Source organism: Hyla sarda, chromosome 7 (genome assembly GCF_029499605.1).
Source record: "Hyla sarda isolate aHylSar1 chromosome 7, aHylSar1.hap1, whole genome shotgun sequence".
NCBI classification, from domain to species: Eukaryota; Metazoa; Chordata; class Amphibia; order Anura; family Hylidae; genus Hyla; species Hyla sarda.
Window position 1 is genome coordinate 9,500,461 of NC_079195.1, and position 24,282 is coordinate 9,524,742.

General features: G+C 44.3%; 1 protein-coding gene across 4 annotated transcripts in view; it reads right to left on the reverse strand.

Annotated features, from left to right (window-relative positions):
* LOC130282070 (pancreatic lipase-related protein 2-like) overlaps positions 1-24,282 on the reverse strand; it is a 59,436-nt gene that overhangs the window by 14,352 nt on the left and 20,802 nt on the right. For 3 of the 4 annotated variants that reach the window (XM_056529929.1, XM_056529928.1, XM_056529927.1), the window contains exons 4-10: positions 20,867-20,975; positions 20,689-20,799; positions 19,685-19,789; positions 16,160-16,278; positions 13,277-13,406; positions 11,345-11,450; positions 9,678-9,842 (exon numbers count right to left, since the gene is read on the reverse strand). In XM_056529929.1, the coding sequence (XP_056385904.1) occupies positions 9,678-9,842; positions 11,345-11,450; positions 13,277-13,406; positions 16,160-16,278; positions 19,685-19,789; positions 20,689-20,799; positions 20,867-20,975 (845 nt within the window). The remainder of the gene's footprint in view (positions 1-9,677; positions 9,843-11,344; positions 11,451-13,276; positions 13,407-16,159; positions 16,279-19,684; positions 19,790-20,688; positions 20,800-20,866; positions 20,976-24,282) is intronic. The other variant, XM_056529930.1, reaches the window with a different exon arrangement.

Here is a 24,282-nt window from a genome sequence, read left to right on the forward strand (position 1 = left end):
TCAGATAGCCGTTGATTGTCTAGGCATGCTGGGAGTTTTACAACAGCTGGAGGCACCCTATTTGGGAATCACTGGCGTAGAATACCCCTATGTCCACCCCTATGCAAGTCCCTAATTTAGGCCTCAAATGCGCATGGCGCTCTCACTTTGGAGCCCTGTCGTATTTCAAGGCAACAGTTTAGGGCCACATATGGGGTATCGCCGTACTCGGGAGAAATTGCCTAACAAATTTTGTTTTTTTTTCCTGCTATTACCCTTTTAAAAAATGTAAAATTTTGGGAAAACAAGCATTTTAGGTAAAAAAATATATATTTTTTTACATATGCAAAAGTCGTGAAACACCTGTAGGGTATTAAGGTTCAAATTACCCCTTGTTACATTCCCCGAGGGGTCTAGTTTCCAAAATGGTATGCCATGTGTTTTTTTTTTGCTGTCCTGGCACCATAGGGGCTTCCTAAATGCGGCATGCCCCCAGAGCAAAATTCGCTTTCAAAAAGCCAAATGTTACTCCTTCTCTTCTGAGACCTGTAGTGCGCCAGCAGAGCACTTTTCACCCCCATATGGGGTGTTTTCTGAATCGGGAGAAATTGGGCTTCAATTTTTTTTTTTTTCCGCTATTACCCTTTTTAAAAATGTAAACATTTTGGGAAAACAAGCATTTTAGGTAAAAAAATTTTTTTTTTTTTTTACATATGCAAAAGTCGTGAAACATCTGTAGGGCATTAAGGTTCACGTTACCCCTTGTTACGTTCCCCGAGGGGTCTAGTTTCCAAAATGGTATGCCATGTGTTTTTTTTGCTGTCCTGGCACCATAGGGGCTTCCTAAATGCGGCATGCCCCCCAAAAACCATTTGTCGCTCCTTCTCTTCTGAGCCCTCTACTGCGCCCGCCGAACAATTAACATAGACATATGAGGTATGTGCTTACTCGAGAGAAATTGGGTTTCAAATACAAGTAAAAATTTTCTCCTTTTTACCCCTTGCAAAAATTCAAAAATTGGGTCTACAAGAACATGCGAGTGTAAAAAATGAAGATTTAGAATTTTCTCCTTCACTTTGCTGCTATTCCTGTGAAACACCTAAAGGGTTAATACACTTACTGAATGTCATTTTGAATACTTTGGGGGGTGTAGTTTTTATAATCGGGGCTTTAATGGGGTATTTCTTATATGAAGACCCTTCAAATCCACTTCAAAACTGAACTGGTCCCTGAAAAATAGTGAGTTTGAAAATTTCAAAATTGCTGCTGAACTTTGAAGTCCTCTGATGTCTTCCAAAAGTAAAAACTCATAAATTTTATGATGCAAACATAAAGTAGACATATTGTATATGTGAACCCAAAAAAATATTTTTTGAATATCCATTTTCCTTACGAGCAGAGAGCTTCAAAGTTAGAAAAATGCTAAATTTTCATTTTTTTCATCAAATTTTGGGATTTTTCACCAAGAAAGGATGCAAGTTACCATAAAATTTTACCACTAAGTTAAAGTAGAATATGTCACGAAAAAACTATCTCGGAATCAGAATGATAACTAAAAGCATTCCAGAGTTATTAATGTTTAAAGTGACAGTGGTCAGAATTGCAAAAAACGCTCCGGTCCTTAAGGTATAAAATGGCCTGGTCCTTAAGGGGTTAAAGCAAGAGCTGGAAGACCAAGAAAAATATCAGACAGAACAGCTTGCAGGATTGTGAGAAAAACCCACGTTTGACTGCACAATCCCTCCAGAAAGATCTGGCAGACACTGGAGTTGTGGTACACTATTCCACTATAACCCCTTAAGGACTCAGGGTTTTTCAGTTTTTGCACTTTCGTTTTTTCCTCCTTACCTTTTAAAAATCATAACCCTTTCAATTTTCCACCTAAAAATCCTTATTATGGCTTATTTTTTGCGTCACCAATTCTACTTTGCAGTGACATTAGTCATTTTACCCAAAAATTTGCAGTGCATATTTCGGTAAAAATTACACCTTATTATTCTGTAGGTCCATACGGTTAAAATGATCCCCTACTTATATAGGTTTGATTTTGTCGCACTTCTGGAAAAAATCATAACTAAATGCAGGAAAATGTATACGTTTAAAATTGTCATCTGACCTCTTCTATAACTTTTTATTTTTCCATGTAAAGGGCGGCATGAGGGCTCATTTTTGGAACCGTGATCTTAAGTTTTTATCGGTACCATTTTTGTTTTGATCAGACTTTTTGATCACTTTTTATTCATTTTTTATTGGTATAAAAAGTGACCAAAAATATGCTTTTTTGGACTTTGGAATTTTTTTGCGCATACGCCATTGACCGTGCGGTTTAATTAATGATATATTTTTATAGTTCGGACATTTATGCACATGGCGATACCACATATGTTTATTTATTTTTAATTTTTTTTTATGGGAAAAGGGGGGTGATTCAAACTTTTATTAAGGAAGGGGTTAAATGACCTTTATTAACACTTTTTTTAAAACATTTTTTGCAGTGTTATAGCTCCCATAGGGACCTATAACACTGCACACACTGATCTCTCATGCTGATCACTGGCGTGTATTAACACGCCTGTGATCGGTGTTATCGGCACTTGAGTGCTCCTGCCTGGATCTCAGGAACGGAGCAGTCATTCGTAGATCGGACACAGAGGAGGCAGGTAAGGGCCCTCCCGGTGGCTTGTAAGCTTTTCCCGGACGCCGCCATTTCACCGTGGCGGTCCCGAACAGCCCGACTGAGCAGCCGGGATACTTTCACTTCAGACGCGGCGGTCAGCTTTGATCGCCGCGTCTGAAGGGTTAATACAGGGCATCACTGCGATCGATGATGTCCTTTATTAGCCGCGGGTCCCGGACGTTGATAGCCGCCGGGACCGACCCGATATGACGCGGGGATACTGCGTGACCCCGCGGCATATCGCGGGTGCCGGCGGAGGACGTAACTATACGTCCTGCGTCGTTAAGGAGATAAAGAGATACTTGTACAAATATGGTCTTCATGGAAGAGTCATCAGAAGAAAACCTCTTCTACGTCCTCACCACAAAAATCAGCGTTTGAACTTTGCAAATGAACATATAGACAAGCCTGATGCATTTTGGAAACAAGTTCTGTGGACCGACGAGGTTAAAATTGAATTTTTGGCCGGAATGAGCAAAGGTACGTTTGGAGAAGAAGGGGAACAGAATTTAATGAAAAGAACCTCTGTCCAACTGTTAAGCATGGGGGTGGATCAATCATACTTTGGGGTTGTATTGCAGCCAGTGGCACAGGGAACATCTCACGAGTAGAAGGAAAAATGGATTCAATAAAATTTCAGCAAATTTTGGATGCTAACTTGATGCCATCTGTGAAAAAGCTGAAGTTAAAGGGGTACTCTGGTGAAAACCTTTTTTCTTGTAAATCAACTGGTGCCAGAAAGTTAAACATATTTGTAAATTAAGAATAAAAGGAGGATTTATTGCTGCTGAGGAAAAGACTGAGTAGAGTCTTGACAGATGAAGCAAAATCAATACCCTGCTAACAATATCGGTTCACAGAAGGGGTAAGGACATATAAAACATAACGTTTAATCGTGCTAATAAAACAACAGAATCCCCACTGACATACGAACAACAAGGAAATAAATCAAAGAGGCCCAGAGGCCACAACTAGCGATGATAGTTGGAGTCAAAAAGTTCAGTGGCCTGAGTAAAGATAACAAGTGGGGTGACCGGGAAAATGTGGAGACCAGGTGGGGTGGGACTCGGACCCTAGTGTACCCTGCCAGGGGAGATGTTGTGCCCACTAGCCCTGCTCGCTCAGGGAGCTGTCGGGGCACTCGTCCTTGAAAGGACGACCCCTGCCCCGGTCTATCCCTTGGTCAGCCCCTAAGCTAGAACAAATGTAAAGCCCGCCCAACGCGTTTCCCCCAAGTTAATGGGTTCATCAGGGGCTCCAGGGCAAACAAAAAAAGTTAATACTGCGTTACCGAATGTAAACAATAATACATAAGGTGCGAGGCAAAAAGTGCAAGCAAAAAATCAATTAATAGGCCAGCAACGTGCAACAATAATAATGATGAAGTGCACTAATTAGAACCAACACGTGAACAAAGTCCACAAAAACAAACACAATTCCCTTAGAGCAAAACCAAAGGAGAAAGTGAAAAAGGTGTGCTGGTTACCCAGAGCAGAGCCCTGCTACTGGGTTTGACTCACGTGACCACAATGGCGGTCGGCGAGATGTCGGGAACTGCAGTGGCAGAGTGCGCGGTTATGGCGTCTGTGTCCCGTCGGTCACATCAGTGAACCTGGGATCCTTATATAGCACTTACCAAACAGGCTGCTTCCACGCTCGAATGTGCGCGCGCCACTTCCGGGTGCCGGCGCCACAGCGGTGTGTCGGCGTCACTTCCGGTGGCGCGTCTAGGCTACGGAGCGGAGCGTCCTGCGTTGCTAGGCGATGCTGGTGAGCCAGTACGCATGCGCCACGGCAACCTATCTTTTCAAAATACGAATGAGTATTAAGTAGTTGGTGTTGACAATTTACACAGGTAAATATTTACAGAGAGAATGAGAGAAATGAGTAAGTAATGAAGTGGCTGTGGTTGGGAGGGGGAGGGAGCTAGCCAGGGGGAGAGAGTATGGAGGACAGAGTTAGACATAACATGCAAAACTCAACTGATCATTGAGACCTTTGGGGGACTGAGTCTGCAGGCGGAAAATCCACTGAGTCTCCTTCTGCAGGATCAGCCTATCCCAATCCCCCCCCCTTGTGGGGGGTCGCACAAGCTCAATCCCCACAAAGCTGACCACTTTAGGATCCCCTCCGTGCTTGTCATGAACATGTCTTGCCAAGGGTTTATCTGCTGAGTTAGTAATGTCTCTCAGATGCTCCCCCACCCTCCTCCTCAACTCACGTTTAGTTTTCCCAATGTATTCCAATCCACAAGTACAGTTGGCCTTATAGACCACCCCCTTGCTCCGACAGTTGATAAAATCTCGAATGGTGTATGTATCACCTGTCACAGAACTTGTAAAGATTTTAGTAACCGAAATGTGAGCACAGGCGATGCAGCCTGAGCATCTGAAGCAGCCCTTGATGTTACGATGTAGCCAGGCAGGAGTCTGACCGGGTCTTACAAAATGACTATGAACTAGTCTATCTCGCAGATTCCGTCCCCGCCGGAACGAAATCTGGGGGCGGGTGTCAAGGACCCCCTGGAGGTCCTTGTCCATCAAGAGGACATGCCAGTATTTTTCAATTATGCTTTTAACTTCGGGGGTGCCATTGTCATAGGTGGCCACTATGCGGGTGAGGACTTTCTCAAGTGGTTTTTGTCTAGGGGTGAGGAGTGTACTCCGTTCTCTTCCCCTAGCTTCCTGATACGCTTGTCTTAATACCCGATCGGGGTACCCGCGTTCCCTGAATCTGTGGCGCAGGTCAGCCGCCTGCCTCACAAATTCTTGTTCTGTGGAACAGTTGCGTCTAATGCGCAAGTATTGCCCTTTGGGGATGCCTCTACAGACAGACCTAGGGTGATGGCTATCCCAACTGAGCAGGGAGTTCGTGGCTGTAGGCTTGCGGTAAATAGTGGTGTCAAGACCGCCCTGGCTATTCTTAGAAATTAGAACATCCAGGAAGGGGATCTGATCAGTGTGGAATTCAAATGTGAAATGCAATCCCAAATCTTTCTGATTAAGACTATCCACAAACTCCCTGAATTGGTCTGACGACCCATTCCAGAGAATGAAAATATCGTCTATATACCGGGCCCACAAACCGACTAGATCCGTGTACCGCGACAAAGACTCACCAAAAACCACTGACTCCTCCCACCATCCTAAATAGAGGTTGGCGTAGGTGGGGGCGCAGGGGCTCCCCATCGCGGTCCCGCGCACTTGATGGTAAATCCGCCTATCAAAGACGAAATAGTTCCTGGTGAGAGTGTAACGCAGCAACTCGGAGACCAGCTGGCTGTGGGCCCGAAATTGGAGGCCCCTCATCTGAAGAAAAAATTCCACTGCTGTTATCCCCAAATCGTGAGGGATAGAAGTGTAAAGGGATTCGACGTCTATGCTTGCCAAGAGACACCCCTCCTCAATGGTCAGACCATCCAGCTTCTGCAACAGATTGAGTATAGTCTTGAAACGCGTCCAGCCCCCTAATATGACCATTGAGACCATTCACACAAGCTCTCTGCGAGCCCCACAACAATTGGTGTCCTACCCGGTCAGTTGCCAGCCACGTACGCGCTCCTCGAAGCCACGAGGACCCGGTCGCTACTCTGAGCAGAAGCGCTGGAGCTACAACACCTGGAGCCCACCGCCAGCCACGGCACTTCTATCATAGGAGACGGCAGAGTCTTCCAGCAGTGTCCTCTCCCGCAGTGAGAGATTCAACGGTGTCTGTTCCAGCAAAGCACACAAAAGAGAGTGCAGGAGGGATCGCAGTATCTCCAACTATCCCCAAGAGCCGCAGGAGGGACCGCAGGAGGGACCGCTGCATCCCCAAAGAGCAACAGCATCCTGACAAGCATCGGTCCCGGGGCGGTGAGCATAACAGTATCATTCTATCGCTCATAACTGTAACTGCTAAACTACTTACACTAATTCTACTAACTGTTACAATTGCCGGCAACTATTACAACTCTGTTACCAAGTGCTATATATCTATAACAGCGCTGCAGGACATTGATATGCCTTAATGAACTGGATACTGACCTATTAATCTATTCACCAAAAGACTTATCAGATTGTGGACATATTGCTTTACATAATAGCCCCATTGGTTGCTATTAGTTACCAATACTTAGAGGTCCAAACTCTAAAGGGGACCATTTGTTCAATTTTTTTAAACTCTTGATTGGTCTCAGTAGGATTATCATGTTTTATTAACATCTTATATTTATGTATAGTATATGATTTTATGTTTATTCATACTATATAATTATTTGTAGGGAGTGCCGTGGCTTTACAAGGGCACTGTGAGTCACGATACTTACCACGTCCGATTATTTAAACAAATTGATTACTATAATAAATTAATAAATATGAATAACTAACATAACAAGCCAGTTGTGTTCACACATCATTTACCCTGAGCCCCAATACTCTCTTGTAAATTAGTAATATTTGTAAATGACTTCTATTAAAAAATCTTAATCCTTCCAGTACTTATTAGCTGCTGAATGCTACAGAGGAAATTCCTTTCTTTTTGGAACACTGATGACATCACGAGCACAGTGCTCTCTGCTGACATCTCTGTCCATTTTAGCAACCGTGCATAGCAAATATATGCTAAGGGCAGCATGGTGGCTTAGTGGTTAGCACTGCTGCCGTGCAGTGCTGGGGCCTTGGGTTCAAATCCCACTAAGGACAACAATAAATAAAGGCTTATTATTATTATCATAATGTCAGCAAAGAGCACTGTGCTTGTGATGTCATCAGAGAGCATTCCAAAAAGAAATACATTTCCTCCGTAGTATTCAGCAGCTAATAAGTACAGGAAGGATTAAGATTTTTTTAATAGAAGTAATTTACAAATCTGTTTAACTTTCCAGAGCCAGTTGATTTAAAAGAAAAAAGGTTTTCACCGGAGTACCCCTTTAAAGAGAGGATGGCTTCTACAAATGGATAATGATCCTGAACATACCTCGAAATCCACGGGGGATTACATCAAGAGGCGTAAACTGAAGGTTTTGCCATGGCCTTCACAATCTCCTGACCTCAACGTAATTGAAAATCTATGGATAGACCTTAAAAGAGCAGTGCGTGACAGACAGCTCAGAAATCTCAAAGAACTGGAAGACTTTTGTAAGGAAGAATGGGCAAAGATACCTCAAAGAAGAATTGAAAGACTCTTGGCTACAAAAAGCATTTACAAGCTGTGATACTTGCCAAAGGGGGCAGTACAAGATATTAACTCTGCAGGGTGCCCAAACTTTTGCAGACGCCATATTTTTGCTTTCTGTTATTTTGAAAGTGTAAATGATGGAAATAAAATCTAACTTTTGTTGACATATTATAAGAATGTCTAATCTGTAATTTGAAGCCTTTTGGAGATTTTTCCATCTTTCCTTGGCATCTTTATGCACATTAATACAAATTTTTACCTGGGGTGCCCAAACTTTTGATCCCCACTGTAACATGGCTAAAACCAGAAAATACAAAGTGCATGCTAAAACAGAGATCGTAGATTAAATAAGAAGAGTTTCACCCAAAGCCTCCATTAGCAGCATGGCAGTAGCAAGATGTAATGAAGTCCAAATGAAGTATCACCAGCCCAGAGGCTAGACTGGGCTGACTTTCAAATAGACACACCCTAGGAGCTATTGGCTGAAAAAGCCAGAGGCATTAACTATTCCCTGGCCGGGAACATAAAACTGTTCACACACAACCAAACCAATAGCTGTGTGTGAACACAGGCTAATACAGACATGACAACCCCCACCCAAAAAATGGGCTGCATAGTCTAATATGCCTGGGCCTATTTTTGGTACCAGTCCAACCCTGCTGACGGGGGACGTCGTGCAAGTTATGTTCCTCTGCAGACCCGCGAAGGAGGGGGGCCCAAAAAAATTTGCTTGCCCAGAGTCCAATCAAAATTAAAGAAGGTCCTGCTCTCCATAGAAGAATTTCCCAACCAGGGTGCCTCCAGCTGTTTCAAAACTACAATTCCCTACTGGGAGTTGTAGTTTTGCAACAACATTTACCCTTTAGATGCCACGACCAAAATTAATAGCACCCTCAAAATTGCTAAAATATAGTTGCCAGTCAGCTCAGCAGGCTGATTGGGACCCCCCGCACCGCGATCATGGGGTCCCGATGAGCTAAAATGATGTCCGGAGGGTCGCCACCTGCCTCTGTGCTGGCGGGTCGGCGCTCTGTGAATACCTATAGTATGTACAGCCTATAGTAATGGAGCGCTGATGACACTGATCAGTGATGTGCTATGGAACAGCATTGTTCAGTGTTTGCAATTGAAAGATTCCATGTAATAGTCTCCTATTGGGACAAAAAAAATAGTGAATAAAATAATACAAAAATGTAATAAATGGGAATAGGCCTCTCAGGTGATGTACTGATTGTGGGCGGGGCTTATCCAGGGAAAATCAACAAGAAATTTTCGGAGATAATGGTTTATCCACACACAACCTGGAGCTGTTTTTGAAAGAAGTTCGCTCTGTTTTTCTTTTCCTGAATAACCCCTTTAAAGGGGTACTCCACTGGAAAATATCTTATCCCCTATCCAGAAGATAGGGGACAAGATGTTTTATCATGGGGGTCCCAACACTGCGGTATCCCAGTCATCCCAGGAACTCCGCTCCATGCCGGATGACTGGTGACTACAGTTGCCACGCCCCCTCCATTCATGTCTATGGGAGGAGGCGTGACGGCTACTACGTGAATGGAGGGGGCGTGGCGTGATGTCATGAACGTGGAAACTCCAAGCTTCCGTGTTCCGGACGCCGCCGTTGCCAGACTGGAAATCGCAGGGGTCCCTTTTGCCTTAGAGGGGGAGGGCGGAATGGGCGCTGTTGCTAGGCGACGGTCCTTTCCTATCGTCCTCCCCCATGAGAAAGAGAGAAAGACTGATCTATGGCCAGGCCCCAAATACAGTGGGTGGAGTCATGATGTCACACAGTGTGCTCCGCCCCCCTATTGACAGCGCTGAGATCCCCCCTTATTCATAGAGCAGCGGTCCTGTAGTTACTCACATGGTCCCGTCCTCTCCGGCCTGAACGTCTATTCTCTCTGCTCCCAGCGGGATAGTGAAGAGACTGAGGGTCCGAGTCCAGCGGAACGAGACATTGTGCACAGCCTGGAGCTTCACCCCAGAGTCCACGAAGGCAGAATACATCTCTCCCGGGACCAGAGACCCCCTGCACACAGATCACATATAGAGCTGCAGAGAATTACCAGGGACCATTCCAGAACCACTGCATCTTCATGTCTTATATTACAGTCATTTCCAGAGCTGCACTCACCATTCTGCTGTTAGATGTCTAATCCTCCAGTCATCTCCAGAGCTGCACTCACCATTCTGCTGTTACATTATGTCTTATCCTCCGGTCACCTCCAGAGCTGCACTTACCATTCTGCTGTTACATAATTTCTTATCCTCCAGTCACCTCCAGAGCTGCACTCACTATTCTGCTGTTACATGTCTAATCCACCAGTCATCTCCAGAGCTGCACTCACTATTCTGCTGTTACATTATGTCTTATCCTCCAGTCATCTCCAGAGCTGCACTCACTATTCTGCTGTTACATAATGTGTTATCCTCCAGTCACCTCCAGAGCTGCACTCACTATTCTGCTGTTATATCATGTTTTATCCTCCAGTCACCTCCAGAGCTGCACTCACTATTCTGCTGTTGCATTATGTCTTATGCTCCAGTCACCTCCAGAGCTGCACTCACCATTCTGCTGTTACATTATGTCTTATCCTCCTGTCACCTCTAGAGCTGCACTCACTATTCTGCTGTTACATCATGTCTTATCCTCCAGTCATCTTCAGAGCTGCACTCACTATTCTGCTGTTACATTATGCCTTATCCTCCAGTCACCTTAGGAGCTGTAATCACTATTCTGCTGTAACATAATGTCTCATCCTCCAGTTACCTCCAGAGCTGCACTCACCATTCTGCTGTTGCATAATATCTTCTCCTCCAGTCACCTCCAGAGTTGCACTCACTATTCTGCTGTTACATATTGTCTTATCCTTCACATGAAACATCCTACAGAGGGTCAGGGTTGGGTCCTTATATTTTACCAAGGTTCCTGTCATTTCTAGCTACCAGATTTCAGGAGCCTCATATATCTCATCCAGGCAAAGCTGGGTGAGATGTGGGAAAATTCAATACAGAGTTAAATCTCTAGCAGACCATAGCTACTAGAGACTTTAGTAAGTCTTATTTTCAGGCCTGGATGAAAGGCAGGATTGGCAGTGGGGTCTTTCATTCTGCTTTCTGGGCCTAGCCAGTTTTTTTGAGTAATCCCTGATCAGCACAGGTGCTGGAGACAGCTTTTTACTGGACAATAAGTATAACTACGACTTCTTCTGCCTAGGAAGGCTGTGACAATTGCCAAATATATAAAGTGACACATCTAAAGTGTGTTTTGTCGAACGGCTGGTAGTAAGCCACCTGTAGAGTGAGGTAAAGTGTTTCGGTATTGCTGGACAAGAAGGTTTTGTTTTGCGCCAATGTGAACACAGTTTTATATTTCATGTGAACCGAGTCCCTGTCCCTGACTGTTTACTGCTGTTTGCCCATCTCTACAGAGCTAATCCCCACAATATACACACTTTACCTCTATCCCTGCAGACTTGTCCCCTGAGCCCATAGTATTTCCCCCACAGTTCCTGGAGGTGGCGCTCTCACCTGAACACCTCATGTTCTTCTTTGCCGCCCCCATAGAAGGTCACATAGATCTTTCCGGACTGTCTTACACTTCCGCTCAGTGTCACAGAAATCTTATATCTCCAGCCTGGAGGATAGAGCGGATACATTATTATGACGCAGTTCACATCTGATGGTCCAGAAGTCCTAAAAATACATCATTTTATAAAAAAAAAAAAAAAAAATATTCCAAAATATTAACAGATGCCCCGATCTGTGACTCCAGCTTAGTTGCATCACCTATTTGAGTTTAAAACATGCTTCACACTGCAGCTCTGCTCCATGAGAACACGGTAATCTGTAGTACAGTGGACTTCAACCTGTGGACCTCCAGATGTTGCAAAACTACAACTCCCAGCATGCCCGGACAGCCAACGGCTGTCCGGGCATGCTGGGAGTTGTAGTTTTGCAACATCTGGAGGTCCGCAGGTTGGAGACCACTGCTGTAGTATATACTTTACACTGCAGTTCTGCTCCATGAGGGCACAGCTATAATCTGTAGTATATGTGCGGTGTCCCAGTATGGGAGATGTTACCCTGTGCTCCTGCTGTCCGGTCAGGCAGCCTCCTTCAGTGTCCCCGGGGCCCTCTATACCATGTGATATGCCATGTGATTGTTACCCAGGAGATACCATTGACCAGGTGATCCCAAGAGTGACCTATGGGCTTCCTGCTAGTCTCCCCCATATAAGCCCTGGGTGGAGCTTCTCTCTCTCTCTCTCGGCTGAGGTCCAGTGCAATCGCCTAGTGTGTGTGTCCAGAGTGTTGGAGACCTCAAAGTCCAGTCCTACAGCCGCCATCAATTCAAGTAAGATAAAGTCACAGCTTTATGAGTCAAGTCAGTCCCTGTCACCTGTCAAGTCAGCGTGGTCTGCATTCAATTGTCCAGTCCTACTACAAGTTCCAGCAAGCCCTTAAGGTCTCTGCATCACTGGTCACCTCCTTGGGCCCTGGCTGAACTGTATAGACTTTACCATCTGTCTACCCTCAGTAAAGCTACCGTTATCCGTAACTTGGCGTCGGAGTCTTTATTGCCCCCCGTGCCTCGCCCAGGATCTAGCAGTATACCTTCGGGTGGTTATAGGCTAAACCACGCCCTGGCGTCACGAATACAAGGGGTTAAAGGGTTACTTCCGTGGAAAACTTTTTTTTTTTTTTTAAATCAACTGGTGCCAGAAAGTCAAACAGATTTGTAAATTACTTCTATTTAAAAATCTTAATCCTTCCAGTACTTTTTAGGGGCTGTATATTACAGAGGAAATGCTTATCTTTTTTTTTAAATTTCTCTGATGTCACGACCACAGTGCTCTCTGCTGACCTCTGCTGTCCATTTTAGGAACTGTCAGAAGCAGCATATGTTTGCTATGAGGATTTTCTCCTGTTCTGGACAGTTCTTAAAATGGACAGCAGAGGTCAGCAGAGAGCATTGTGGTTGTGACATCACAGAAATCTAAAGAGATAAGCATTTCCTCTGTTGTTTACAGCCCCTAAAAAGTACTGGAAGGATTAAGATTTTTTTTAATAGAAGTAATTTACAAATCTGTTTAACTTTCTGGCACCAATTGATTAAAAAAAAAAAAAAAATGTTTTCCACGGTAGTACCCCTTTAATGCCATCTGCCCATAGGGTAACAACATCTGCCCTCATCACCCCCCGGTACCACATATACTTTACACCGCAGTTCTGCTCCAGGAGCTATGATCTGTGACTAATCTGAAATCATCACAGGTACAGGCTGTTGTGCTGCCCCTCCTCCATACTTTATACCTCTGCTCTTCTCCATTATTATGCAGTTATGAGCTGAGACCTTTCTGTCTCATTACAGGCAGTTCTTTCCCTCTCCATGCTTTACACTACAGCTCTTCTCCAGGTGGAGGTAAATCACTTAATGCTCCCCCAACCCAAATCACTTACTGGAGAAATGGTTGAAGTCGCCCTTAGTGTTCAAATAGAAGCTCCGATTGGTGGAGGCATTGAAGTGGGAGGAGTCTGCGTAGTACCCCATGGAGGGGCATTCACCAGGGACACAGGGGAAACAGAAGCCCTGAAACAGTAAATCCCCAAATTATTTTCTCAACAAAATACATTGTGATGCAGAGACCTAGGAAAGTCATGGAAACGCTGCCATCTTGTGGCCAAAGTGTAGTATACCGCCTCCCATAGGACAAGGGAAAAGAACTTTCTAGAGCAGGAGCAGGAGGTCATATAAACCCAGACCTGTGGACAGTGGAAGTCAGAGGAGAAGTCGAGAAACCTTAGAACAGTCGTTCCCAACCAGAGTGCCTTCAGCTGTTGCAAAACTACATCCCCCACGCTGGAGAAGAGAAGAGAGAGAAGAGAAGAGAAGAGAAGAGAAGAGAAGAGAAGAGAAGAGAAGAGAAGAGAAGAGAAGAGAAGGAGAAGGAGAAGGAGAAGGAGAAGGAGAAGGAGAAGGAGAAGGAGAAGAGAAGAGAAGAGAGAGAGAGAGAGAGAGAGAGAGAGAGAGAGAGAGAGAGAGAGAGAGAGAGAGGAGAGAGAGAGAGAGGACGAGAGAGAGAGAGAGAACGAGAGAGAGAGAGAGAGAGAGAGAGAGAGAGAGAGAGAACGAGAGAGAGAGAGAGAGAGAGAGGGAGAAAGAGGAATAGAGAAAGAGAGAATGAGATAGAGAGAAAGAAAGAGAGAAAGAGAGAGAAAAGAGAGAGAAGAGAAAGAAAGAAAGAAGAAGAAAGAGCAAGAGAGAGAAAGAGAAAGAGAGAGAGAAATAAAGAAAGAAGGAGAAAGAGCAAGAAAGAGATTAAGAGAAAGAGAGAGAGAAAGAGAGAAAGAAGGAGAAAGAGCAAGAGAGAGAAAGATAAAGAGAGAGAGAAAGAGAAAGAGAGAAAGAGAGAAAGAGAGAGAGAAAGAAAGAGAGAGGGAGAGAGAGAGAAAGAGAAAGAAAGAAGGAGAAAGAGCAATAGAGAGAAAGAGAGAAAGAAAGAGAGAAAGAAAGAAAGAAAGAAAGAAAGAGGAAGAAAGAAAGAGTGAGAGAAAGAGAAAGAGAAAGAAAGAAAGAAAGAGAGAGAGAGAAAGAGAAAAAGAGAGAAAAGACTTAAAGGGGTACTCCATTGGAAAACACTTTTTTTTTTTTTAATCAACTGGTGCCAGAAAGTTAAACAGATTTGTAAATTACTTCTATTAAAAAATATGAATCCTTCCAGTACTTATTAGCTGCTGTATACTACAGATAAAGTTGTGTGGTTGTTTCTAGTCTGACCACAGTGCTCTCTGCTGACACCTCTGTTCATGTCAGGAACTGTCCAGAATAGGAGCAAATCCCCATAGCAAACCTCTCCTGCTCTGAACAGTTGATTAAATAAAATAAAATAAAATATATATATATATTTGTTTTCCACCGGAGTACCCCTTTAATCTCTTCCCTTAGAGGGAATCGTCTGCCTAGCGAGTCATGCTGACAGGATAGACTAAGAGGTAGCATTGGGGAGATGATCCAGGCCTCCACTGTACAGAGGGACTGGATGATATCGGCCTCTGGTTCTGGTTCAGTCACTTTATAATTGGGGCGATACCTCATCTGGATGCACCAGGGGTGCTGCGTCACTGCTGAATAAAGTAAGTGGTGTGGGGTCCTACACGAATACCTCAGCCCACCCTCTGATGAGACCCTGCACAGAATAATAGGACTGCAGCTAGAGTTATTCCTAGTCACAATTCAGCGAGTCAGTGTCTGACTAGATCCTCAGAGAGAGTTCTGGAACAGTCAGGGTTAAAGAGGTACTCCGGTGAAAAACATTATTATTTTATTAATCAGCTGGTGCCAGAATGGTAAGCAGATCTGTAAATTACATCTATTTAAAAAATCTTAATCCTTCCAGTACTTCCAGTAGCTGTATGCTCGACAGGAAGTTCTTTTTTCTAAAATTTTTATTTCCTTTCTGTCTGACCACAGTGCTCTCTACTGACACCTCTGTCCATTTTATGAACTGTACAGAGCAGGAGAAAATCCTCATAGCAAACCTCTCCTGCTCGGGACAGTTCCTGACATGGACAGAGGTGTCAGCAGAGAGCACTGTGGTCGGACTGAAAGGAAACTTAAAAAGAAAAGAACTTCCTGTTGCGCATACAGCAGATGATAAGTACTGGAAGGATTAGGATTTTGTAATAGAAGTAATATACAAATCTGTTTAACTTTCTGGCACCAGTTAATTAAAAATAAATAAATAAATAAAAAAAAAAAGGTTTTTCACCGGTGTACCCCTTTAAATCCAAGCACCAGAAACAATATCCAAATCAGAGTGAAAACCAAAGTGACACACTGTAGCAGCACCTCTCCTCTGTATACACACAGGCAATCCTTTTATCAGACATCAGTTGGGACTGAGGAAGGACTGTTTGTATTGTTTACCTGCTGCTCCTCATGTACTAAAACTGCTTGCACCTTCACCATGTTGGGACCCCCCAACGTGCATCCGCAAGAACATAGCACAGGGGGGGGCACCAGGGGACCCCCTCGCTACTCCACCAAGTGCATCATTGAGAAAGCTATTGTTGTCTTAGGGAGTTTGACATGGGACTGCATAGCCACTAAAGTCAACTGTGATATATAAGTTGTTGAACTACAAGAACCAGCAGACCCCCTCAGCTACAACACTGCACTCCCCCAGGTCACCACAACTGCATCGGTTTATAGGCAGGTCCATCAGGGGTCTTATATAGGTAAGTGACATCCTCTATGTTGGTTATCACCAAGCTTTCATGGGGCAGATGTTAGAAATGAGGAGAGAAGGATTCTTTGCTGTTAGAGCAGGTAACAGAAGGCACCTGAGTGAAGGCCTCGTAGCTCTCGCAGGGGTAACCAGTGAAGGTGTCGGGGTGACTGACACTGTACGTGAAGTAGTGAAAGGACCGGAAGTGGTTACACGCCAAGATCTCAAGGGCATCTGTGGATTAAAAGTGACATTTTAAAATGGCAGAAGGAAATATACAACAGTAACATGGAGGGATTATTTACTGAAAGAGCAGTCACACTATGGAGTCTATACTGTAAGAGCAGTCACACTATGGAGTCTATACTGTAAGAGAGGTCACACTATGGAGTCTATACTGTAAGAGCAGTCACACTATGGAGTCTATACTGTAAGAGAGGTCACACTATGGAGTCTATACTGTAAGAGCGGTCACACTATGGAGTCTATACTGTAAGAGCAGTCACACTATGGAGTCTATACTGTAAGAGAGGTCACACTATGGAGTCTATACTGTAAGAGAGGTCACACTATGGAGTCTATACTGTAAGAGCGGTCACACTATGGAGTCTATACTGTAAGAGAGGTCACACTATGGAGTCTATACTGTAAGAGCGGTCACACTATGGAGTCTATACTGTAAGAGAGGTCACACTATGGAGTCTATACTGTAAGAGAGGTCACACTATGGAGTCTATACTGTAAGAGCAGTCACACTATGGAGTCTATACTGTAAGAGAGGTCACACTATGGAGTCTATACTGTAAGAGCGGTCACACTATGGAGTCTATACTGTAAGAGAGGTCACACTAGGGAGTCTATACTGTAAGAGAGGTCACACTATGGCGTCTATACTGTAAGAGCAGTCACACTATGGAGTCTATACTGTAAGAGGAGTCACACTATAGAGTCTATACTGTAAGAGGAGTCACACTATAGAGTCTATACTGTAAGAGCGGTCACACTATGGAGTCTATACTGTAAGAGCAGTCACACTATGGAGTCTATACTGTAAGAGAGGTCACACTATGGAGTCTATACTGTAAGAGCGGTCACACTATGTCGTCTATACTGTAAGAGCAGTCACACTATGGAGTCTATACTGTAAGAGCAGTCACACTATGGAGTCTATACTGTAAGAGCAGTCACAATATGGAGTCTATACTGTAAGAGCGGTCACACTATGGAGCCTATACTGTAAGAGCAGTCACACTATGGAGTCTATACTGCAAGAAAAGTCACACTATGGAGTCTATACTGTAAGAGAGGTCACACTATGGAGTCTATACTGTAAGAGCGGTCACACTATGGAGTCTCTACTGTAAGAGCAGTCACACTATGGTGTCTATACTGCAAGAGCAGTCACACTATGGAGTCTATACTGTAAGAGCAGTCACACTATGGAGTCTATACTGTAAGAGGAGTCACACTATGGAGTCTATACTGTAAGAGCAGTCACACTATGGAGTCTATACTGTAAGAGCAGTCACACTATGGAGTCTATACTGTAAGAGCGGTCACACTATGGAGTCTATACTGTAAGAGCAGTCACACTATGGAGTCTATACTGTAAGAGCAATCACACTATGGAGTCTATACTGTAAGAGCAGTCACACTATGGAGTCTATACTGTAAGAGCAGTCACACTATGGAGTCTATACTGTAAGAGCGGTCACACTATGGAGTCTATACTGTAAGAGCAGTCACACTATGGAGTCTATACTGTAAGAGCAGTCACACTATGGAGTCTATACTGTAAGAGAGGTCACACTATGGAGTCTATACTGTAAGAGAGGTCACACTATGGAGTCTATACTGTAAGAGAGGTCACAATATGGAGTCTATACTGTAAGAGTGGTCACACTATGGAGTCTATACTGTAAGAGTGGTCACACTATGGAGTCTATACTGTAAGAGTGGTCACACTATGGAGTCTATACTGTAAGAGCAGTCACACTATGGAGTCTATACTGTAAGAGCTTTCACACTATGGAGTCTATACTGTAAAAGCGGTCACACTATGGAGTCTATACTATAAGAGCAGTCACACTATGGAGTCTATACTGTAAGAGCGGTCACACTATGGAGTCTATACTGTAAGAGCGGTCACACTATGGAGTCTATACTATAAGAGCAGTCACACTATGGAGTCTATACTGTAAGATCAATCACACTATGGAGTCTATACTGTAAGAGAAGTCACACTATGGAGTCTATACTGTAAGAGCAGTCACACTATGGAGACTATACTGTAAGAGCGATCACACTATGAAGTCTCTACTGTAAGAGAGGTCACACTATGGAGTCTATACTGTAAGAGCAGTCACACTATGAAGTCTATACTGTAAAAGCGGTCACACTATGGAGTATATACTGTAAGAGCGGTCACACTATGGAGTCTCTACTGTAAGAGCAGTCACACTATGGTGTCTATACTGTAAGAGCAGTCACACAATGGATTCTATACTGTAAAAGCGGTCACACTATGGAGTATATACTGTAAGAGCGGTCACACTATGGAGTCTCTACTGTAAGAGCAGTCACACTATGGTGTCTATACTGTAAGAGCAGTCACACAATGGAGTCTATACTGTAAGAGCAGTCACACTATGGTGTCTTTACTGTAAGAGTAGTCACACTATGGAGTCTATACTGTAAGAGCGATCACACTATGAAGTCTCTACTGTAAGAGAGGTCACACTATGGAGTCTATACTGTAAGAGCAGTCACACTATGAAGTCTATACTGTAAAAGCGGTCACACTATGGAGTATATACTGTAAGAGCGGTCACACTATGGAGTCTCTACTGTAAGAGCAGTCACACTATGGTGTCTATACTGTAAGAGCAGTCACACAATGGAGTCTATACTGTAAGAGCAGTCACACTATGGTGTCTTTACTGTAAGAGTGGTCACACTATGGAGTCTATACTGTAAGAGCAGTCACACTATGGAGTCTATACTGTAAGAGCAGTCACACTATGGAGTCTATACTGTAAGAGCAGTCACACTATGGAGTCTATACTGTAAGAGGTCACACTATGGAGCCTATACTGTAAGAGCAGTCACACTATGGAGCCTATACTGTAAGAGCAGTCACACTATGGAGTCTATACTGTAAAAGCGGTCACACTATGGAGTATATACTATAAGAGCGGTCACACTATGGAGTCTCTACTGTAAGAGCAGTCACACTATGGTGTCTATACTGTAAGAGCAGTCACACAATGGAGTCTATACTGTAAAAGCGGTCACACTATGGAGTATATACTGTAAGAGCGGTCACACTATGGAGTCTCTACTGTAAGAGCAGTCACACTATGGTGTCTATACTGTAAGAGCAGTCACACAATGGAGTCTATACTGTAAGAGCAGTCACACTATGGTGTCTATACTGTAAGAGCAGTCACACTATGGAGTCTATACTGTAAGAGCAGTCACACTATGGAGTCTATACTGTAAGAGCAGTCACACTATGGAGTCTTTACTGTAAGAGCAGTCACACTATGGAGTCTATACTGTAAGAGCGGTCACACTATGGAGTCTATACTGTTAGAGGAGTCACACTATGGAGTCTCTACTGTAAGAGCGAACATCTTACTTTTCCTGTTAACCAAAAAGGAAAATTTGCTTGGACACCCGGTCATGTGACCTCCTCCATTTGGGTAGAAATCGTAGTGTCCGATCGGTTTCATCATACCGACTCCTGGTTAATACAAGAATCAGAGGATTGTTATGACAGCTTAAAAAGTAGCTATCACTAACTTAAATTTCCCTAATCCCCCTCCCCATCTGTCCCCGACACTACCTACGTCTATCCCTGTATTTATTTCATTCAAATTCCCCATAAAAATACCTTTTTTAAACCAGCTGTGGTAGCTTAGAGTTGAGCAGTCTCCGTAGGGCAGGAAGCGGGCGGCCCCGGCCGGCGTGACGTCATCTGAAGCCTGGCCGGGGCTCGCTTCCGCCCGTCATCCTTTATGCTGTGGTCCCTCATGGGAGCACGCGTACAGGCGTTTTACAGGGCAGGGACGGAAGCCTCCGAGTCTCCTCCTCTCTATGTGGCTATACACGTGTCATGCAGAGAGGAGTAACATCGGAGGACTGTCGTCTCCCTCTCTGTCTCCAGCATGGGAGATAGACTGCAGCTCGCGCGCTGCAGTGAGAAGAGGCATATGAAGGGGGGCGGGGATATTCAAATTTCGTGCGCCGCACTCAAACGAGCGCTGTGCTCGTTCTCTGCCTGTTTCATATACAGGCAGAGAGCGAGCTGTGAACGAGCATTTTCGGACCACGTTGGACCACACTGCCCGGCCAGCAGTGGTCCGAACGTGCTCAATGTAAGGGGGTGAAAAGGATTCCTGAGCCATGTAGGGTGACACCTAGTGGCCAGATTTTCTAATGTGAAAAAAAACTGTAAAAACGAAAAAAAAAATTATAAATATATTTTAGAAATATGTTTATCTTTGCATAATTTTTTTAATAAAAAAAATTAACTTTAATGAGAGTACCCATTTAATCCCAAGGCCATGTTCACACGTTGCGGTAACGTTTCTGTAATGTTTGCTGTATTTAGCAAGATCGCAGCAACATAAGAATTCTTACCGAACAGTATATTGGTGTCCGTGTGGATCACGTCAACTAAACCCGCATCGGAGGCATCCAGGCGGACATCTTTAGGGGTGTTCTCAAACCAGGGCCGGGCTGGGTCCAGACCTTACGAGACAAGAAGAGACGGGTGAGAGATAAGCGGCGGCGGAGCGGGGACGTGTGGTCTTTGTACCTGTGATCCTTCTGATTCCGGGGAGTCTCCGCCCGGCCTCTCCGGCAGCGTGAGCGCCCAGACTGTGCCCGATGATGTGAATGTTAGATGGAGCATATCCCAGCTCCTCCTGAGGAGACACAGACAGACGCCCCCGTTATGAGGTCATCAGACATTGGGGGCACCATGCAACCATTGGTACAGAGCTGTCATAGTGTTCCCATTGATTGGGCCGTAGCTGTACCCATTTATGTCCCAATTTTTTTTTATCAAATCAAATGAATGGCTAGGTACAAGTTTCCCAGCTGCCAGTCCTCTCTCTAAGACGGGGTTTCCCAACCAGGGTGCCTCCAGCTGTTGCAAAATAACACCTCCCGACATGCCTTCTTTTATCCCCAATTCTACCTCTTTGGCTATCCTGTCAGTGTGACTTGTCTAGGCTGAAGTGTCCCTCTAAGGGAAGAGATGCTACTGTTAGTCCTCTCTCTAAGACAGTGTTTCCCAACCAGGGTGCCTCCAGCTGTTGCCAAACCTCAACTCCCAACATGCCCTTCTTTTCTCCCCAATTCTACCTCTTTGTTTATCCTCTCAGCATGATTTGGCTAGGCTAAAGTTTCCCTATAAAGGAAGAGATGCAGCTGTTAGTCCTCAATCTAAGGCTGGGTCCACACTACGTTTTGTCCCATACGGGAGCGCATACGGCAGGAGGGAGCTAAAAGCTCGCGCTCCCGTATGTAACCGTATGCGCTCCCGTATGTCATTCATTTCAATGAGCCGACCGGAGTGAAACGTTCGGTCCGGTCGGCTCATTTTTGCGCCGTATGCGCTTTTACAACCGGACCTAAAACCGTGGTTGACCACGGTTTTAGGTCCGGTTGTAAAAGCGCATACGGCGCAAAAATGAGCCGACCGGACCGAACGTTTCACTCCGGTCGGCTCATTGAAATGAATGACATACGGGAGCGCATACGGTTACATACGGGAGCGCGAGCTTTTAGCTCCCTCCTGCCGTATGCGCTCCCGTATGGGACAAAACGTAGTGTGGACCCAGCCTCAGACAGTGTTTCCCAACCAGGGTGCCTCCAGCTCTTGCAAAACCACAACTCCCAACATGCCCTTTTTTTCTCCCCCTTTGTCTATCCTCTCAGTGTGACTTGGCTAGGCTAAAGTTTCCCTCTAAAGGAAGAGATGCAGCTGGCAGTCCTCTTTCTAAGACAGTGTTTCTCAACTAGGGTGCCTCCAGCTGTTGCAAAACCACAACTCCCAACATGCCCTTTCTTTTCTCCCCAATCCCCAATTTGGCTATCCTGTCAGCATTACTTGGCTAGGCAGAAGTATCCCTCTAAGGGAAGAGATGCAGCTGGCAGTCCACTCTCTAAGACAGTAATTCCCAACTAGGGTGTCTCCAGCTGTTGCAAAACTACAACTCCCAACATGCCCGGACAGCCGTTGGCTGTCCGGGTATGCTGGGAGTTGTAGTTTTGCAAAGGCAAAGGCTCCCTGGTTTGAAAGCACTGCTGTAGACTGATACCGAGGTAATGATGTCATCCTGCAGTTCATAGAATGTCAGCTGACCCAGGATGCACTGGGAAGCAGCTATGCTTGAAAGAAACAGATGGCACTGTAGGAATAGCGTAAGTGTGCATGATATAGGTAAAAACAAAGAATCCTGGAGTGCTTCTTTAAAGTGGTTATCTAGGGAAAAAAGCAACCTGTGTTCGGTGTAATAGAGCAACTTTCTAATGTAATGCTATTAGCCATACTGGAACGATCTCCCTCCCCTCCTGTCTGTTCAGGAAGAGATCAGTAATGTGAAAGAGGGGAGGTCATATAACTGCTCATTAGATTGTCAGACATAAGCCCTTGTAAGTCACAGTAGTTTCAGTTAGAACAGGCTTTCCAATATACCCCACCCATACCAAATTGGTTATTTAATTTAATTTTTTTAACTCCTTAAGGACACAGCTAATTTTATTTTAGCATTTTCGTTTTTTCCTCCTCTCCTTTGAAAAATCATAACTCTTTTATATTTCCATCCACAGACCCATATGAGAGCTTGTTTTTGGCGTGACCAGTTGTCCCTCGTAATGACATCACTAATTTTACCATAAAATGTATGGCGAAATGAAAAATACTATTTGTGTGGGGAAATTGAAAAGAACAACGCAATTTTGCTAATTTTGGAAGGTTTGGTTTTCACGCTGTACAATTTACGGTAAAAATTACATGTTTTCTTTATTCCTTGGTTAAAATGATACCCATGATTACGTACTTTGAGATTTTTGCACCGCTTTAAAAAAATCTCAAACTTTTTAACCAAATGAGTCCGTTTAAAATCCCTCTATTTTGACAACCTATAACTTTTTTCCGTATAAGCGGCGGTATGAGGGCTCATTTTTTGCGCCGTGATCTGTACTTGTTATTGATAACACATTGGCATGTATGAAACTTTTAATACATTTTTCTGGAATATTATGTGGCAAAAAAGCATCAATTTTGGACATATTTATTTTTTTACGTTTAGATCAATAACATTATATTTTGATAGTTCGGACATTTACGCACACGGCGATACTTAATTTATTTGTTTTACCCTTTCTTGGGGTAAAATGGGAAAAAGGGATGATTTATATTTTTATTGGGGGAGGGGATTTTTCACATTTTGTTTACTTTTTTTTTTTGTTTGTTTCTTTTCTTTTACACTTTTTATGTCCCCATAGGGGACCATATATAGCAATTGCTTGATTACTTATACTGTTCAGTGCTATACATAGGGCAAAGCACTGATCAGTGTTATCGGTGATCTTCTGCTCTGGTCTGCTCGATTTCAGACCAGAGCAGAAGACCCATGGAAACCCCTCAATGCAAGTCTATTGGAGGGGGCGTGGCTGCCGCCCCCTCAAATAGACTTGCATTGAGGGTGCGGGATGTGACATCATGAGGGGGGTGGGGCTATGACATCACGAGCTCCCTGCGCCGGCTCCAGCGTTCGGAACAGTTTGTTCCAAACGCTGAGCAGCGGAGTACCCCTTTAAGAGGTGATGCCGTTCATCACCCCTTACATCTTTTGTGGCCAGACACAAAGCAGTTATATATATATATATATATATATATATACTAGCTGAGTACCCAGTGTTGCCCGGTTTTTCCTTCCTAATCCTTTTTGGGGAGGAAAATAAACAAAGGAGGAAGCTTTTGACTTCATATCCCGTCCTCATATATTGTTGTCATATCCCAACCCCACATCCTGACCTCCTATTCCGTCCTCCTACCTCGACCTCCTGTCCTGACCTCCTATACCGTCCTCCTATCTTGACCTCCTATCCCGTCCTCCTATCCCGACCTCCTATCTCGACCTCCTATCCCGTCCTCCTATCCCGACCTCCTATCCCGACCTCCTATCCTGTCCTCATCTCGACCTCCTATCCCATCCTCCT